We start from the raw sequence: 19,623 nt of genomic DNA on the forward strand, positions 1-19,623 counted from the left end.
TCAGCAGCCGCTCCTACCTGCCCGAGAAGCTGCAGATCGTGAAGCCCCTGGAAGGTGACCGCACAGGGCCACGGCCCCTCTCTGTCCTCCTCAGCGACTCCCTGTGGGCCCTGATCCACCTGCGCCACGCGGGCCACCTCTGTAACGCCTACTCCTTCTTCTTCCGAGACAGCCACCCGCGCTGCTGGTTCGAGTTCAACTGAGCGCTCAGCAGCAGCCTCAGCCAGGCCCGTGTCCCTGTCCCCAGAGCCCGCAGAGACCCCACCCAAGGGCAGGAGAGGACGCCTTCTAGTTCTTTTAGCTTTAGGACTTAGCGAAAACCTAGAGAGGCAGAAGCCTGCCTGCAGACCCAGAAAATAACTAGGTCATGCCTGGGGGCTCTGACAAGTGTAGAGAGAAATACTTTGGCTTCTCAAATTTCCAGAAGTGTCAAGGAGCTGGGGCAAGTGGAAGTTTGCGTTTTTGCTTTTTTTTTTGTCCCAGTAACCACCTAAAAGTGACTTGTGGCCTCACGTGCAGAGTTATCTTCATAGAAAGTTTGTTGCTTTTTGCAGATGCAGCGAGTCCTGAACAAGGCTCCTAAAGTCTGCAGTTTGGGAGGGGGTTGCTGTGTAGGCAAGTGAGTTCTGTAACCTCCTTCAGCCACCTTTTCCAGGGGCCGTTTACTTGTTAATATCATGAGCTCTTTAGATGATTAAATTGAAGAAAAACTCACCCTTTTTCTTTTTTGGCTTTAAGCATTTTTAAGCTGCTTTCCCTCCACCTCCTACTCCCTGGCCAAGAACCAAGTCTTTGTATTTTTTTTTCTCCTCTCTTACTCTTTTGGGTCTGAAACTCATGTGAGTTTGAGACGTTCTAGAATATTCTGTATTACATTTCTGAGGTTAAGCCACATCACAGTTTCTATAAGGTGGTATTTCCCAACTTTTATTATTTTTTTTTTCCCCTAATGGTACCTCCCTCATGAGATCTTAATACCAAAGACTCCCTGTTTATGCACCCTGTGTGCGTCTGTGCTAAAAGAAGTAGTTATTTTCGCTCTAAGAGTTTTTTGCCTCTTGGGTGCCACCGTGCCCTGTTGAGAACGCATGCTTGTCAGGTGAGGTCGTGCTTGTTAAAGATCCAAGACTTTTCAGGGTCCCTATTTTCCAAAGGAAGGAAGAGGGTGGGCTACCATTCTGCTTTCCTGATTCATTTTTCATTGTAAATTTAGGCCTTTCCTAGCTTTCAGTAAAGGGGTGGGTCACTTTTTTCATTGTTCGTTCAGTTGTAAGCTTGGCGATTGTTTTTTGATCCACGTTATGTCTGTTTTCTTTCAATAAAATCTTCCATTTCTGCAATTTTACTTTCTGCCTTTATTTTATTTTATTTTTTTTTCTCTTTTGTCTCTCAAAGATCATTGGAATTTATCATCTCTATCTTGTCTGCTTTCTGAATTTGATTCTGTGTTTCATTAGATCATCTAAAAATTTGGGGGGGATTTATTTTCAAAACACATCATAGAAAGACTTTTTTAAAAAGATTTATTTGGCCAGTTCATCTTTCTTTCTTCCTTTCTTTCTTTTTTATTTAAAGAGGTTTTTGCTATAGGACATGTGTGCTCTCCAGAAAGATAGAGACAGAGAGATAGAAAGAGAGAAATCACCCCCCCCCAGGGGGGATGGCCACACCGCAATCCCTTCTCCTCCATTCTCCTCTCGGGATCTTGAGCACGCACGCACACGCGCCTGGCATGAGTTTAAGCCACTGAGTCCAGAACTCAAACTATGGTCAACTACATAGGAGTCCAGTGACCTAGCCATTATGCCAACTGCTGGTCCCATCTTTATTTTAACCTTGTAACTTAGTATTTTTGTGATTAGTTAATAGAATAAGAAGAAATCCCATTGGATTTGCAAGATGACTTTCATCTATAATACTCAGGTCCCAGGAAGCTAAAGTATAAAAAAATCTTTCAATAACAAGTTTTATTCAACTTTTTATATAAAACTATAAAAACCATACTATATAAAAAACCTTTATAATAAATTGAAAAGTTCTAGCTTACCACCGTGGCCTACATTCTCATATAGGTCCTTTTGGCTCCATTTTGTAATTCTTCGATTTCTTAGCTATTTAAAATACAACCAATATTTTTTTTCTTCCTTCTGTCCATAATTTTTTTGTGTGTGTTAACTGTGTTTAATTTGTTAAGGTGGGAGACTGACACGGAAGTCTACCTAACTGCAGGTTCAGGGCAGCTCTACCCGTGGCACTGGATAAATGACCACACCTTTTAAGCCTTGTTTCACTTAACCATGAAAGAGGCTCATGGCTGTCCACCAAGATTACGGTGAGGAAGAGGAGTCAATGTCGTGTGTTTTATATTGTGCCTGCCACCTACTAGTTGCTCATTAAAACCTAGGCTCCCCAGACATGCCCCTGTTCCAGCAGCTTAGGCATGGAGGACTATGGAACTCCAGCATCGTGCTGGGCTGGCATGATGCTCTTCTGTCATCCTTTTGCATTCGTCTCTGCGAAGCTGATAGGATCCCCTGATCTCCAGCAGCCCAGGGAAATGTACCTGGGGTAAGGCCCCTGGAGAATGTTGGCTGGTGTCATAGCAGACAGCCAATCTGTGTCTCCATCTGGGTCTCCCTTACCTAGCTCATTAACCTTGCCATTTGCTTATTGGTGTTAGCCCAGATAGCTAGCTGGGTGTTTAATAACGCTAGCACTCTTATCTCTTTCCTCTTCCCCTAAGAGTTTTAAGCAGGTAAAGAGCAAACAAAACATTCAACCTAGAAAGAGAGATCTGAGGAAAAGACTGAGGCAGGCAATCTTTCTCTTCCTGTATTTTGCTGCTCCTTTCTGATTCGTGATAGCCAAGGTAGTGTTTCCAAATACATAAGTGAACGTGTAATTAGTGCAAACCATAGACTTCTACACTTGACATTATCCAAGAGGTTTCCTTTCATCTTTGAAACCCCAGAGGTTCCTCTGACATAAGTAGATTGGATTTTCTTTTTCCTTGATGACACGGATACTTATCAGCTGGAATAGTGTGGAAGGTGTGGAAGGGAAGCAGACAGGGATGGGGCAATGATGGTACTTCCATTTCTCCCACTGTCTGCATTCTTGTTCCATAGAACTTTTGTCTTGGTGCCAACCGGGAACATGAAGCTTCCTATCTTTCCTTGCTCCATTACTTGACCCCAGCCTCATTTTCACATAGGTGGGAGGAGCGGGCAGGTCTTAGGTTGAATTGGTTATGGAGTTAGCTAACACTACAGCGATTCACCTGCTATGCATTTTACAAGTTAAAGAGGCCAGGTCAGCAAGTGAGCTGGGGAAATGAATAGGAAGGAGGCAATAGGGCCCTGATTAAGATGCGACTCATAATTTGAATGCTCTTGTGTATGAAAGGGGGGAAGGGCTTCAGGCACCCAGGAAGTCAGTGGAACTCCTCCATGGTGGTTCAGGAATGGGCGTGGTGGGGGAGAAGTTTGAGGTGTTCTGTCCAGGCTCTGGGCTTGGCACACCCCCTCGGGGCCTTGGTACTAGCTGGGAGTGGAGATGAACCATGAGCCCAGTAGCATAACTGAATCACATAGTGGGTCTGAAGTAGCTTTCACCGGGATTTACTTTTTTAATTTCCAGAGGTCACATGCACTTACTAATGGGAAATGAGGCAGAGAAAGAGAGAGAGAGAGAGAGAGAGAGAGAGAGAGAAAGCACTCCCCCATGGGGTGTGGTCATGCCACAACCCTCCTTCCATTTCTGTATCCTGTTAGGATTTTAGGCACGCATGCACACACACCCAGTGTGTTTCCAGGCCACTGGGGCCGGCCGGGTTTCAAACCATGGTCAACGTTGTGGGATCTGGCTCCTTCAGCCACTAGGCTTCATGGCTGATCCAATATTCACATCTGTAGAGTAGAAATCACCTATGTGGGGATTAGAAAAGCCATTCAGGTGGTCATTGACTAGATTACTGAGACTCCCGTATGTGGGGCCTTGTCACTACTTAGTGGCAGTTTATAGAGTTAAGTAAGTAGATACTGGCCTGATTTTAGTCCCAGATCAGCTAGCCAGCTGCTTACCTTCTGGACTCAGTTTCCTCATCTGTAAAATGGAGACAGCAGGGTTATGAAGATGAGCAGTGGTGATGGTCGTTGTGTTTAAATGATAGAGGTAGACCTGTGTAAATATGCAGGCTATAATGTAGACCTCTCAGAAGAGTGCCTGACACTTGGGATGTGCCCAGGAACGGTCAGCTCCTCTTTATTTTATTTTATTTTTTAGAGAGATTTTTGCCTTCGGTCATGTACGCTCACTGGGGAGAGAGGGAGAGACAAGAGACAGTGAGAAATCACCACTACCTTCCCCGACCCCCGGGGCTGGGGGAGAGGGCCATGCTGCAGTTCCGTCTGCTCTATTCTCCTCCTAGGATCTTGTAGGAGCCCAACGATGTAACTGCTACACCATCCGCTGGCCCCCCGACCAGCTGTTCTTGTATGAGTCGGGATGCCCAGGACTTGGGGTAAAAATCCGAGTTTGATGCATCTTTCTGCATCATCTTGCGCTTGTAATTGGGCTCAATGTCCTTGGCTCAGTTTCAGGAATGCAGACAGGTCCACGCATTCCCACATCCTTCACTCCAAACAGCCGCGCTTGGGGAGCCTCATTTCTCCCTCAGGCCCATTTAAGGCACTAGGAAGGAGAGGTTTATTGAACAGATGGAGGATCCAGGCCTACGGGGCTCTTGCAGGGCCCAGACCTCCAGGCTCCCTGGTTCTTTCCTTGTGGATTAAAAGCATCTTGAACCCCCTTGAAAAGGATGGGGTTTGGCATTTCCTTGCCCTGGTTCTTCACTTCCCAGCACCTCTTGGCTCCCCTAATCTTCTCCTTCCATTACGCTAACTGCTGGTCCCCCTAATCTTCTCCTTCCTAAAGTCAGAGACGTGCCCATGTGTGCCCAGGCTCTGTGATGCAGTCCCAAGCTGGAGGTGACAATGGCTTACGACTTCTCCCTGGTGCTATTCTGATGCCAGAATGTGCCTGTGTAGCCAGTGAGCATGTCCACGGTGCCCCGTATGCAGTATGAATGGGGTTCCCAGGGTGGCAGAGAAATCCCATCAGTGGGACTGTGTGTGTCCCCTGGCAGGCTCTGGGCACTGGCCTGAAGGTTTTCCTGGTGACTATTTATGTGGTCCATGCAGCGGGTTCCTGGCTGGAGCACTGTGCCCTGGCCTGTTCTTAGACCTGTGGATTGCACAGGGAGATTGTACAATGGTCAGGAAAACCTGGCCTTTCCCTCCAAACCCCAGCTATGCCACTAGGAATTAAGTGCCTCTCGGCAGTTCCCTGACTATTAGGGTGCCTCTGTGTCCCGAATATAAAGTGTGGATAATGCTGCTGCTACTCTTTCATTTATTTATGTTTTTAAGAGAGATTTTTGTTATAGGATGTTTGCACTTGCCAGAGACACAGAGAGAGAGTGAAAAATCACCTCCAGGGAGGATGGCCATGCCACGGTCCCTTTTCCCTTCTCCTCTCGAGATTCTGGACACGCACACACATGTGCCTGGCATGAGTCTCAAGCCGCTGAGTCCAGGGCTGTAACCATGGTTAGCCACGTGGGGGTCCAGTGCCTGAGTCACTGTGCCACCTGTTTGCCGGAGGGGGTGTGTGCATAGCAGAGAGAGGAAGACAGCACTTTCCAACAGGGCGTGGTCACACCATCCTCTCTTCTCCCCTTTCTCCATCCTATCGGGATTTTTTTTAATTTTTTTTTTTTTTGGGGGGGGATTTTCTTTTTTTTGGAGAGGTTTTTGCTATAGGGTGCATGCGCTCGCCAGACAGACAGAGACAGACAGAGACAGACAGAGAGACAGAAAGCGAGAAATCACTCCCCAGAGGGGATGGCCATGCCGCAATCCCTTCTCCTCTATTCTCCTCTCGGGATCTTGGGCACGCACGTACACGCGCCCGGCGTGAGTTTTAAGCCACCAGGTCAGGGACGCGAACCGCAGTCGACTATGTGGGAGTCCAGCGACATAGCCATTATGCTAACTGCTGGTCCCCCTATCGGGATTTTAAGCGCATGTGCACCCAGTGTGTTTTTCAAGCCACCAGGGCCAGGATTCGAACTGTGCAGTGGCCTCCCCGTGAACGGATTTTGGCAGATCTGCAAAGCTCCGGTCACATTTATACCCTGTTACTGGTGCATGAATCCCCTTTGCAGGGTGGGTCTGTAGCTTTCTCTTAAGTCTGAGCAGATCTGAGAGTTGGGAAACCTTTATCTCTAAAGCAGGGGCTCTCATTCTTGTCTGGATCGGGGCCATTTTTTGGTTGTAGGAGGTGCCTTGTGACCTGTAGGATGTTAAACAGCATCCTGTAGCATCCCCTTCTTCCTCCGTAGTCATGACAACCAACATGTCCCCAAGCATTGCCAAATGTCCCCTTGGGGACAAAAGTGTTCGGTTTGAGAACCAGTCTTCTCCATGAACCGTAACACCGAGAGAGGACAAGTACGCGAGCCCCTGTTTCACTGTAGTTGCTTCTTTATGATCTTTTTATCATTTATTTTATATTCAGTTGATTTGAGTCATATCTGTTGCTAAGATAGATTTCAAGGGTGTATCTAGGAACCCTAAACATTGGGAGAGTGGTGTGTGTGTGTGTGTGCGTTTTTTCTTTTGAGTGAATTTGGAATTGCCCATTTGCTAAATTCTCTGAAGATTGTCTGGCTGAGATTGCCTTGGGAAGTTATTTCCTGGTGGCGTTCGGAGATGGTGAATTTCCTGGGCACAGCAGTGGCCCTGGACAGCCCCGTACCTGCTGTCTGTCTGCTTTTCTCCTCTCTTCGCTCTTGTCCCGCATTGCTGAGCCCTGGCATCCTTGGCTCCTCTTCCTTCCCTCCCCAGGGCAGCCTGGTAGCTGCAAATATTCTTGCCTACCTGACAAATACCCCAGTGGTAACCTGTGTAGTAAACCAGTGGTAACTGGTGGGTGGCCATTTGTGGGGGAAGGCTCCTACCTTCCGAGGGCTAGGAACTTCTCTAAAAGGCTCTCTTTTGAGTGTAGAACATTTCTTTGTGTGGCTCTGTGTGTTTGGGTAACTTCATCTCTAGACAGGACAAGAACTTGTAACCCTCCAGGCCACACGCCATTATTACTGGTATTGTGTGAGGTGTTAATACGTGCCCCAAGAGGAGAAGGGGTTGCTTTGTCGAAGAGGCTGGGCAGAACCTCAGGACCTTGCAGCATGCTGAGCTTCTTAGGGTGCTTCTCTGAGAGCGCACCTGGGTTCCCTAAGCACCTGGGCCTTGGCACGCCGCTTGCTGCAGGACCCAGTGACACCTGAAGGTCCTCAGGGACACACTCTGGTGTTATTACAGACCTTGTGCGATGTCATCTGAGTCCCGGGGTCTGGTGTCACCAAGGAGATCAGCCCCTGTTCTTTAGACCTTTGTGTGGCCTTACCGTGTTCTTAAATCACACCTCTTTGACCTGCATCCCTCTGCCTCACCCTGAGATCTCCCCAGGTTACAGTGAACACAGAAAACCTAAGTAACGCAGGTGTTTATTGACCATACTGACCACTTCTCTCTGTGTTTCCTTAATTCATTTTTTGCCTTTTCTCTCCTGGGCCCTGCAGTTGGTTTGATACCGTCTTAACTCTGGCTGGGCTTGTGTCTCCCTGTTCCCAGCGTTGGGAAGTCAGGGGCAGTATAGATTTGGTACCCATGACCTCATCCCCATTTCGTGTTTGTCCTGCCATTTTTCCCCCCATTTTCTATCTATACAATGATGATGTGTTGACTTTTAGAGTTGACATCGGTTGATTAAAATACAGACTTTGTCCCTAAACTCGCTTGCATATAGCACAACATTTACTTTACTTCAGAAGTCAATTGCTGATGGCCTCGATTGGGCATGCAGGGTATGAACTCCCGGGGTGTGACAGGAAGGGCCAAGGCAGCTCCACTGCTGTCTCCACCACAACCCACCATGGAGGGTCGGCTTGCCAGGGCTCACGCTAAAACCTCTGAGGGGGGCCATGATCTTCAACTCCCACACTAACCCTCCCTTCTCCCTGCCCCCTTTTTCTCTTCCCTTTCTCCTACAAGGCTCTGCTACACTTCACCACTGGCAGCAGTTGGCCCAGCCTCACCTGGGGGGCATCCTGGACCCCCGGCCTGGTGTGGTGACCAAGGGCTTCCGGACTCTGGACGTAGACCTGGATGAAGTGTACTGCCTTAACGACTTTGAAGAAGACGACACAGGTGACCACATTTCTCTCCCGGGCCTAGCTACCTCCACGCCAGTGCAGCACCCAGAGACCTCAGGTGAGAGGTCCCGAGGACACGTGACTGTCTCAGGCAGCAGAAGTTACCCGAGCCAGCCTCAGGCCTCCCCAGAGGAGATGCAGGAGCCGCCAGCGGCCACGGAGGAGGAGGAGGAGGAGGAGGAGGGGTCTGGTGAGGGCACCGCCATAAGTCCTACTATAAACTTGGCACCTTTACCGGAGGCAGAGCTCTGGGCCATTCTCACCTCTGTCCCGGGCACCATCCGTAGTGGCTCTCTGTCTGTAGCTTCTGCTCGTCTGTGTGGGTGATGACTAAAGCATTCCCATTGTGCGGTTCTGTTTTTCAATGGAGTCTGCGGCCTCCTTTTTGTATCAATGGATGTAGCTCCCTCTTCATCTGGGAGCTGCATGGCCCAGGAGGGCTCTTCAAATGGGGGCAGAAAAGGCTGCTAAAAAGAATTGGATTCTTGGCTTCTCCTGAGAACATCAGGGCCCTTTACCCTCTTCCGGGTATCTCCCGTTGTCCAAGGGTCACATTCTCAAGTCCCCCGGTGGTTTCTGTACTGAAGCGAGTTGGGCAGTTTTAAGGAAATTATGAATGCTGGAACTTTCAGAAGGTGAATGAGACAATCTGTTACCCGTATGCAACGTTTCAATGGAGTTGGGACAAACTCAGAAAATGTCCAGGATATCAGACCGTCCTTGACAGATCAGTCTACTTCCTTCCTTCATTTCGGTGAAGGTACATATGTTGCTTTCTGTCCAGTTTACAAAAGTCTTCAAGGTGGATTTTTTCCAAGTGTTTTAGCAATACACCAAACCCAAAAGAGAAAGTAACCTCTCCCAGGAGAAGATACTAGACGAGTCTATGAAGGGGCACCGGCTGACCCCCACCCCTATACATCCTCGAAGCATTCAAAGGGTGGCCATGAGCTTGTAGACTTATCCACACCCCAGTGGGATGAAAAGCTTTGTGCTCAGGATCCCTGGGTATCATGGGGTCTCGTGGGTGCTGTTCCCCATCAGTACACTTCGCCCTGTTCTCCTGGACCTCATTGTGCTGCGTAGACAAAGAGCTCTTGTGGGATAAGGGACAAGACCCAGAGACAGATGAATTAACCCAGTGTTGTCATCCTCATGACATTCCCGAGTCACCAGGTTTGAAGAATGGGCGTTCGTCTTTGTGATTCACAGTTTTCATTGTCAAGGCCAGAGCGAGCCAAGGTTCTCGCTGGTGTCCCCTCTCTGCCAGCTCACTTCAGACAGTCGTGGCCAAGGGACTTGACTGGGGACCAACTTGCCTTTTGATCTTTGACAAACCTTAGAGGAGTTATTGAGTAAAAAGGATTCTTTTTGCACGTAGGCTTATTTACCGTTGGATTTTTTTTTCTTTTAGATTAGTTGCCAGATTCATCTTATGAGGGAAGAAAAATGTCTATTATTTAGTATCTACACGCTCAAGCCAGCTACAGGGTCACATCCCCCTCTGTGGTCAACCCCAGTGCCCATCTGGAAGAAACACAGTGTTCGGCTGACTTTTTATTGTTATTTATATTTATTTATTTTTGTGGTTGCAGAGCTAGGTGTCTTGTTGAGTGTGATGGCCTCCCTGCAGCCTTGTAGGTAGGACCGAAGGCAAATTCTAGAAGTTCAAAGAAGCACCAGTAGGTGTATCTTTAAGTTGTACAGAAGGAATAAAGTTAATCAAGTCAACAAAGCACTTAGTCTTCGAGAACAGGAGAGAAGGGACCAATTAGGAGGACTAAAGGCCTGACCACTTTTCTTTCTTTCTTTCTTTTCTTTTCTTTTTTTTCATGCAAACGCATGCACCTGGCATATTTTACAAGATCCCAGGGCCAGGATTTGAACTGTAGTCAGCCACGTGGTATCCAGTCCCTTAACCATTTTTCTTACCATATTTCTTGGCTTTTCCCTTCATGACTCAGACCTGCAGCAAATTCATCCCAGCAACTTTATTTGAGGAGAGGCATGCGCATTTGTAGTTGAAACTGTAGAAGGGTCAGGGTAGGGGTGTGTTGTCAGGAAAGAATGATCTAAGTTGCTGAAGGTAAATTTGGGGAAGGTCTGATCCTGTAGACAAGAGTTCTTTTGAGCTTCTTTTCTGGGTAAGACTCATCTCTAAAACCTCAATGCAGAGAGTGTGAGCAGTGATTTGACTCTTTTCTCTATCGAGAATGACAAAAACCATTTTTATTTTTGGAGATTAAGAAGCATATCGCTCCATGGGACCAGCAGTTGGCATAATGGCTATGTCGCTGGACTCCCATGGTGTTGACCGCAGTTTGAGTCCTGGACTTGGTGACTTAAACTCATGCCGGGCGCGTGTGTGTGCGTGCCCGAGATCCCGAGAGGAGAATGGAGGAGAAGGGATTGCAGCATGGCCATCCCCCTTGGGAGTGAGTTCTCACTTTCTGTCTCTGTCTTTCTGGTGAGCATGTGTCCTATAGCAAAAACCTCTTTAAAATAAAAGAAGCATATCACTCTGTAAGTCAGTCATCCTGGAGGTCCTGAGGGGTTCTTTCTATAGTCACAGAACTGCAGGCATACAGATAACACGTCGGGGAAAGGCATGGGCATCCTGTCTTGGGATTTGTATCAGGCTAGTCTTGCCCCTGCCTTGGTCTGCCCTTACTGCTTGGCTTTTTTGGCAAATGGCACCATCTTGGGAGCTACCATTTGCCTGGGAAGACTCAGTAGGAGCAACTTCAAAGACAGAAGGTGATTGATTGTTTTTCTCTTACGTGGTGTGATGGGCGGGCGCTAGGAGACTGTACTGGGTGCCTTCATAGCCTGCTGTCTACTGGAGAAAAACTGCAGAGCACTGAGAACAAGTTACCGATATATTTCAATGTATTATTTGAAGCATCACTTGCTAGTTTTTATAATCTCATGTCTTTGAAAGGATGATACCATGTCATTGTATTGTAAATAATTTAGATGATTAAAATGGACTGCTTAAGACAATTCTTAGATTATAGTGTTAATTCATTTCAGTGCTATGTTTCATGGTTTCATTTCTACAAAAAGCATCTTATCAGAGTTGGTTCTTATCAGAGTTGGTTCTTACCTTGTCAGTATTCTGTTTCTTTGTATTTTGTTGTTAGAGGGCACACATGCTTGCCAGAGACAGAAGAGGGACAAGAGACAGAATCCCCAGTGGGATGTGGTTACACCGAAGTCCCTTCTCCATTTATCTGTTGAGATTTGGAGCGCACACACATGCCTGGTGCGATTTTCTTTCTTTACTGTATAGGTTTTTGCCTTAGAGTGAGTGCACTCACTGGGGAGAGAGAGACAGAGACAGTGAGAGGGAAAGTGAGAAAGTGAGAAAGTGAGATGGTCATGTCACAGTCCCTTCTCCTTCATTCTCCTCCTGGGATCTTGGCACGCACACATGCCCAGTGTGAGTTTCAGTCTGCTGGATTCAGTACTCCATCCATGGTCAGCCATGTAGGAGTCCAGTGACATAACCATTACTCCATCTGCTGGTCCTGCCTAGTCTGATTTTCAGGTTGCTGGGTCTGGGGCTCAAACTGCATTATCCACCATGTGAGATATGGCTCCCTTAACCACTACGCTACAGGGCCAGCCCTCCTGCCAGTATGCCGTACGTTGGGTGGGAAAGGATGAACAGTTAAAGTCACACGGCTAAGTTGGAAGTTGGCTGGCTGGAAGAATCAGCAGGTGAATTATCTTGGATACTTTGATCCTCGAAGGTCAGAAAGAGGTGAGATGAAAGCAATCCCAGTAGAAGGAGTTAAAGGTCAGTTCATTGTTTACCCATACGTGTGACCATTCCATGTGGGGGAATTGACCTAATTCAGGCTCAGACTTCTCCCATCACTGCCATGCTGTCTGGCAGTAGCTCCGTGATGGAGTTGTATCATCACTGGGACCAGATCCTAAAGTCAGCGTGGAAGGTAAAAATTATACCTGGTCACACCTGCCATTCAGCCATCCCCTAAATCTCTAGCACCCAGACACCAGAGGCAAAAGCCAAGCATTAGCTTCTTTTGTCACTTCCATGTGTGGTACAGAGCTCCAGGTACTGTCCTGCAGTGAGTTCTGAGCAAGGAGGGAGAAGACCCACTCAGGGTAAAAGGGAGCTATGGAATGTTCTGGAACTGCCCATTCTTGTAGCTGTGTTTAGGGCAGGGCCAGTTGGAGCACATCCATACGCGCCTGTGGTCTTGCTTTTTGTCTCATAGCAGGCCACAGAAGCAGGTCCAGATAGGCCTGTGAAGGGAAAGTGGCTGAGGGTCCTATGGGTCTAGTCCATGGGGTCTAGACTGTGGGGGGCGGGGAAACCCCTTCCTGTTGTCTCCACTGAGGGAGCCGATGGCAAGTCCCTACTCTGTTGGGACCCCTTTTCCACTCAGCCCTAGTTTTGTAGCAGCTCGGGGAGTTTGGTGGTTATAGAAAGAGCGGGAGGTCTGCTCACGCCCACCTGTGTTAGGAGCTTAAGGAAGCCCTTGTGCACTTACATAAGAATTTGTGTTAAGTCAGAGTGAACCAGGCCAGCTGCAGCCCGGAAGTGGGAAAATGAATGAAGGATGAAAGGATTGGCTCCTCTGAACAAGTATCATAGAGTCTACCCTACGTAAAATTTCTAGAACAAAGCCTACTTGTCCAGAGAGGTTTCTGCAGCATCCTCACCTCTGAAAACTGTGAGAGGGCCCTCCCACACTCCAGTGACCCCATGGGGATTGCTGAGGAGTGGGTCTCTGTACTGGACACTCCCAATCAACCACACTGCCCAGGGAGGTGTGGGGACGTGCTTGCTTGGATTGGCTTCAAAAGCAGTAGCAGTAAAGGCCACTATGCAGCTCAGCCACCAGCTCCCTGTGTCCCTGGGTGTCTGTCACAGAAGGAAGGATGAGAGGAGGTAGGGGCCAGCTTTGTTGGTGTCAGACGGAATCAATGAGATTTTTATTTTTTATTTTTATTTCTTGCCTCTGCCCTTTTGACATTATAACAGCATCCTAAAATTCCTTTGTTCTCTGGAAGATAATGCCAGGGCCTCTTGAAATAATGCTGTGAAATTGTTTATCTCTTAAATCATGCACTTTTTAGATGAATTGGGTGGGCTAAGCATCTTATTGTACTGGGAGAGGTAGACCTTTATTCTTTTTTTTTTTTTTTTTTTTTTTGAGAGGGTGATTATTGCGTGAGGGTGATGTGCACTTGCCAAAGAGACAGAGAGACAAAGTGAGAAATCAATCTCTTCTCCTTCATTCTCCTCTCAGGATTTTGGGCATGCATGCACATGCGCCCAGTGTGGATTTTAAGCCATTGGGCCCACGACTTGAACCATGATCGACTCTGTGGGAGTCCAGCAATGTAACCATTACACCATCTGCTAGTCCCATGGAGGAAGGGTAGACTTTTAATCTTACAGAAACCAATAAATTGTACAAAAACAAGAAAAAGATCTTGTGATGTGGTTCAAGATCTGTGCTAGAAACCTCCCAAGTGCTTGCTGGCTAGATGTCTGCTTGCCAACGGGACCAGAGGTCTCTACAAAACTGCAGGAGGCTGGGCTGGAGAAGTTCTTCTTAGGAAGCAGAGAGGGCTGGCCCTGTTGTGCAGTGATTAAGGATCCCATGTGGCTGCCTGTGCTTCAGATCCCAGCTCCAGTGGCCTGCAAAACCCCCCAGGCATGTGTGCTTGTGTGCGTCAAGGCCTGACAGGATGAAGAAATGGAGAAGGGATTGTGGCGTGACCACAATGTCCCAGCGAGGGATGGCCCCCGTCTCTGGCAAGTGTACACACACTGGCAGTGAGAGAAAAAGAAGAGCAGCAAGCCCATTTTCAGCTTGATCATGGCCTCTGATAACCCAAGGGCTTAAAAAATGTCTTTTTTGTATTTATGTAACACTTTCTTTATAGTTCAAAAATCACTTTCATTAATAAAAAGAAAGCTGAACTATCACATCGGAAACTACTCTTGATTCCCGACCCCTACCCTCAGAGGAAAACCCTTGCTAACGCCACATTCACACCTAATACAGTATTTGTATTAATGACAAATTATAGGGCAAACCAAAGTTCTATAGAATGTTTCCCACATGAGCTCATCATAGAAATTTTTTTCCTCCCAAGAGAGCTCATGGTTACAGTTATCGAATGAAATGACAGAAAAGGTCTTTTTTTGGGGAGAGCTTTTTGCTATAGGGCGCGTGCACTCACCAGAAAGAGAGACAGGGAGACAGAAAGCGAGAAATCACCCTCTAGGGGGGGATGGCCACGCCACAATCCCTTCTCCTCCATTCTCCTCTCATGGTGGCTGAGCCCACCCATTTTTTTTCTTTTTTTGTTATTTTTTATTTTTTAAATTAATTTATTTTTTTGGGAGGGGGACGAAGTTTTTGCGACAGGGTGCATGCGCTCACCAGACAGACAGAGAGAGACAGACAGAAAGCGAGAAATCACCCCCAGGAAGGATAGACACACCACAATCCTTTCTCCCACACTGGAGTCACGTGGGAGGCCCAGATTCTGGGGTAACCTGAACTCATGGCACACACATTACCCTGGCAGACCGGGAGGCTTGTGGAGTACCAAGACCCTGTTGAGAATATTTCTGTCTCCCCCGCCCCCCAAGTAAGATCAACTCATAAAAATGCTGAAAAGAGGCCAGCAGATGGCATGATGGCTTCAGGTGCTGACCTCCCACATGGCCAAGCACAGTTTGAGTCCCAGACCTGGTGGCTTGAAACTCACACTGGGCGTGTGTGCATGCGGGCCCAAAATCCCAGCAGGAAAATAGAGGTGAAGGGATTGCAGCATGGCCACCCCCCCACACACCAGAGGGGTGTGATTTATCACTTTCCCTCTCTCTGTCTCTCTTTCTGTCTGTCTGTAGCAAGTGCACATGCCCTATAACAAAAACTTTAAAAAAAAAAAAAAGGAAAGAAAAAGAAGAAAAGGGGGAAACAAACCTAAATCTTACTCATGTTCTTTTTTCTTTTGGAGAGGTTTTTGCTACAGGCACATGCGCTCGCCAGAAAGACAGAGAGAGACAGAGAGATAGAAAGTGAGAAATCACCACCCAGGGGGGATGGCCACGCCGCAGTCCCTTCCCCTCCATTCTCCTCTCGGGATCTTGGGCACGCACGCACACGCACCCGGCGTGAGTTTTAAGCCACCGGGTCCGAGACGCGAACCGTGGTTGACTACGTGGGAGTCCAGCAACATAGCCATTACGCTAACTGCTGGTTCCCTTACTCATATTCTTAGTGCTTAGTTTAAGCCATACTTTTAAGCTGGGTCAACAACATGCCTGTGGGCGCCAGCGTGTGTGTGTGTGTGTGTGTGTGTGTGTGTGTGTGTGTGTGCGCGCGCGCGTGCATGTGCTGTATGTCCCTGTAGCAGCGCCCGAGTGCAGATGGACTCTGCCACCACTGTGTGGGCTTATGTGAAGGTTCATTTAAGGACTGGGCCTGCGATGGCTTTTAGAGAGAACACAGCTTCTCTCCTCCAGCGTGTTCCCTGTGGTGAGGGAAGGAGGGCATGAGACCGATGAGATGTGTCAGCTGTGTGTGCAGATCGTAGCCTGTGGGTTACCAGACAGGCGAGTCCCAGCTGTCCCCCCAGGCGCTGCGGCCTCCCTATTTTCCTTTCCGCTCTCACGACTGAAGCACTGGGCTGTGGAGGACACACACGGCCGTCCTCCCTCTCTCCCTTGGGAAGACTGAGTGTCCCACAGAGCAGCAGCCCCCCACCTCCCACCTTCAGTCTACATGGTCCACTCGTGGATAATCTCCAGTATGGTCTGCAGGGGCAGCAGGGAAGAAGGCCCCGGCTCTGCCAGGCCAGGGCACCTCCCACCCTGGCTGCAGCGGTCAGAGCCCACCACCCCGTTTTACAGTCGGCACCAGAGCAGCGCGGTCACTGAGCAGTTGTCCCCACTCCAGGCAGAAGGCACGCCAGGGAGCGGGAGAGAGCAGATGAACAGGGCAACTCCCACTTTTTCTTTTCTTTTTGACACAGGGCACATGCAGTTGTTAGAGACAGAGAGAAAGGGAGAGTCAGAAAGCATCCCCACAGCGGAGTGTGGTCACACTGCAGTCCCTTCTCCATGTCTCCATCCTTTCAGGCTTTGGGGCATGCACATGTATGTTCTCAGTGTGTCTTTATTTTATATGTTTTTTTAATTTATTTTTTTAGAGCTTCTTTTGCTATAGGGCACCTGTGCTCACCTGAGAGAGACAGAGAGAGAGGAAGTGAGAAGTCACCCCCCGGGGGGATGGCCACGCTGCAATCCCTTCTCCTCCATTTGCCTCTCAGGATTTGGGGCATGTATCATACGTGCCTGGTGTGAATTTCAAGCCACTGGGTCCGGGACTCAAACCAGTCGGCCACGGTTAAGTGGTTAAGTCCAGCACCTTAACCACTCTGCCACCTGCTGGCCCCTACTATGTTTTTAAGCCCAGTAGAGCTGGAATTTTAACTGTGTGGTTGGTCATGTGGAATCTGGTTTCCCCAACCACCAGTCCACCGGCCAGCCTACCTCTCTCTGGTATATCCTTCAGATGCCATATCTGCTAGCCAGAGGATGCGTGTGTATATGGTGTTTCCGGAACAAAAGAAATCTGTGTGCTAACACCTGTATGTCATTTACCAGCATCGAAGACCTTAAGTAATCATGAACTAATTTTTTTTTTTTTGAGAGGTTTTTGCTATAGGGCATGTATGCTCGCCAGACAAACAGAGACAGAGAGACAGAAAGCGAGAAATCACCCCCGTGGGGGATGGCCATGCCACAATCCCTTCTCCTCCATTCTCCTCTCGGGATCTTGGGCACGCACACACACACACACTTGACGTGAGTTTAAGCCACCGGGTCCGAGACTTGAACCACAGTCGACCATGTGGGAGTCCAGCGACATAGCCATTATGCTAATTGCTGGTCCCATGAACTAATTGGTTTTAAACCTTAGCAAGTTTTCTCCCAGTGTGAGAACCTGGAGGAGGAAGAATGATGAAAAATACTGAAGGATTAGGGTTTTTGTTTGTTTGTTTCCAGTTTTTGTTAAAGAATGTGTGTGCTTGCTGGGGGTATGGAGGAGGAGTGAGAAATTGACAAATGCAGATTTGTTCCTGAATGAAATGAGGACCGTGTGCGTTGTCAATAGCATAACCTATTTAATATCTGCTCATCATAACGCTCTGAGGCCCTCCAGGCAGACGGAAAGAAAGAGTAAGGATTCAGGAGGGAAGCTGGAATGTCAAACAAGGAACCCTGTCCCTTGAGTCCCCAAAGGGAACCGCTCGAGATGAACACGCCTTCCCATCTTCCGCAGAGGATAAAGTTTTAGATAGAGCAGTGGCCTTGGGGCAGATCCTTCCCCCACGTCTCACTCCTGCCAGGGAGATGTTGTACCCAGGGCTTTGGGAATCAGCTCGCTGCTTCTCTGTGGCAAGCAGAAGCCTCTGCCACTCACTGTGTGTCTGTGTTGTGTCCCAAGGAAGGGAGGTGCAGCAGCGGCCTGGCAGCCTGTGATGACACGTGGACAGCTCTCGAGTCCAGGCATCCGGCGGTATTTTTGGAGGGGCTGAATCTCTGGCTTGGCCAGTTTTGACACTTGTTGATCTTCTGGGTTTTCTAAAACTCTCTGATGCTTCTGGGCCATGATGACTTCTGAATTTTTAGCAGCCTTTTCCTCTCCCCCCCAAATCCATTTGTTAAAGATGGGTTTGGCTTCTGCTCTAATGCCCACCTTCCACTACCTGCTGCAATCGGGGGTCTAAAATGTGATGGGGTGGGAGAGGAAGGGAATATTCATGTCCTTTTGATTTGCTATCCTGGCCACGTGGTTACATGGGGTGCGCTTCTCATTGTAAATCCAGACTTGCTTTGATTTTTAAAAAAATGTTCTCTCTCTTTCAACCGTGTCGTCTTAATTCTTTCTATTGACTGCTTCCCGCCCCCACCCCCCCCCTTTCATTTGGGATGCTTTTTTCAGGCTTCTTGTTGCTTTTGTTTCTAGACCTTGTGGCAGGCTGAGAATCGTGATTGTCGGTCGCCTTCCCTTCATAGCTTATCCCATTTTTGTTTTGTTTTGCTTGCAGCAGTTTCTCAGTGATCTGAGTTCCTAGGCCATTGCATTTATTGATTGAAAAGCAAAGATTCATAAAGGCTATTATTATATGTTTGCCCTCCCTCTCCCCTTGCCGGGAACTCCTGTGGTGAACAGTTTGCTCCTGTGGCTGTGGTGCTGGCTGCCACGCCAGGGACCTCAGGTGCCCTCTGTGACACACACACAGCTGGGCCAGACCATAACCAGCTGGGGCAAACTGGTCTTGCTTGTCCCGCTAGTCACTGTGACCATTTTTTTGTGTGTGTGCTCTGGCTTGGTTTTGCCTGCCTTCAGTTTGCGTGTCTCCAACCATTTTTGGTTTGTTTCATCCGGTTCCCGGTTTTCTTTTAAGATGCAATCAACTGTGTGTGGATCTGTAGGCCCGGGGCACCGATCTGTTGTTTTTGTTTTATTTTTCCTTTTTGTCAAATCCAAGAGGAAACTTACCATAAAGAGCTAGAAGATTCTAGTTCACAGCTTTTTGAATCTTCCCAGCCTTTGAGTCCTCATGGCCTCTGAGAACCCTAATCCATTTTCTCCCAGGAGGTCTCTGGGGACTGAGCTTTTTAAATCTTTGTTTTTAAGATTAGTGGCATCTTGAGCTGAGGGCAAGAGATCATAGAGAAATACTGAACATACCCAAAGGGAAATGTTTCCCTGACGAAACAATATGGGCGTGGTGCCAGTTTAGACTAGCTGCTGGGTGAAAAAGTAGCAGAAGCTGGCAGTGTGTAGAAGGAAGTTTTTCAGGGCTGGGATTTGCAAAGAAGATGGAACAAGGAGCAAGATATTTAGAGGCATTGATAAAAAAATTGTTTTTAATTATCAATGGTTGGGTCTAGGCTTTAGGGAACACATGAAGCCAAAGAGTATCTCATAGTTTCAGAGAGGGTTTAATGATCCAGAGACAGGAGGTCTCACTGTCATCGCAGAATAAGTATAGTTTAAAAGAATAACTATTGTATTTCACCCTATTGGGATGACTTATATGGATGGTCTTATATGAGTTCATGGAAAGTGACCATTACGAAAAGACTATGTACGGATTTCACATTTTTTGCACCCGAATGAACTTGCATTTTAATCCCATAGACAGAAAAGCTTGTATTTGTTTCAAATACTCTACATAACTAGTGGTGTTTGTGTGTGTGTGTGTGTGTGTGTCTGTGGATATGTATATGTGTATGTGTGTGTGTGTGTGTATATATATATATATACACACACACA

General features: G+C 47.8%; 1 protein-coding gene across 1 annotated transcript in view; it reads left to right on the top strand.

Annotated features, from left to right (window-relative positions):
- TRAK1 (trafficking kinesin protein 1) overlaps nt 1-19,623 on the top strand; it is a gene marked incomplete in the record, with an annotated part of 158,584 nt that overhangs the window by 130,975 nt on the left and 7,986 nt on the right. The window contains 2 exon segments of the mRNA XM_014590466.2: nt 1-54; nt 8,115-8,333. Of these exon segments, the coding sequence (XP_014445952.1) occupies nt 1-54; nt 8,115-8,333 (273 nt within the window).

Source organism: Tupaia chinensis, unplaced genomic scaffold (genome assembly GCF_000334495.1).
Source record: "Tupaia chinensis unplaced genomic scaffold, TupChi_1.0 Scaffold000451_2, whole genome shotgun sequence".
Taxonomy (NCBI): Eukaryota; Metazoa; Chordata; class Mammalia; order Scandentia; family Tupaiidae; genus Tupaia; species Tupaia belangeri.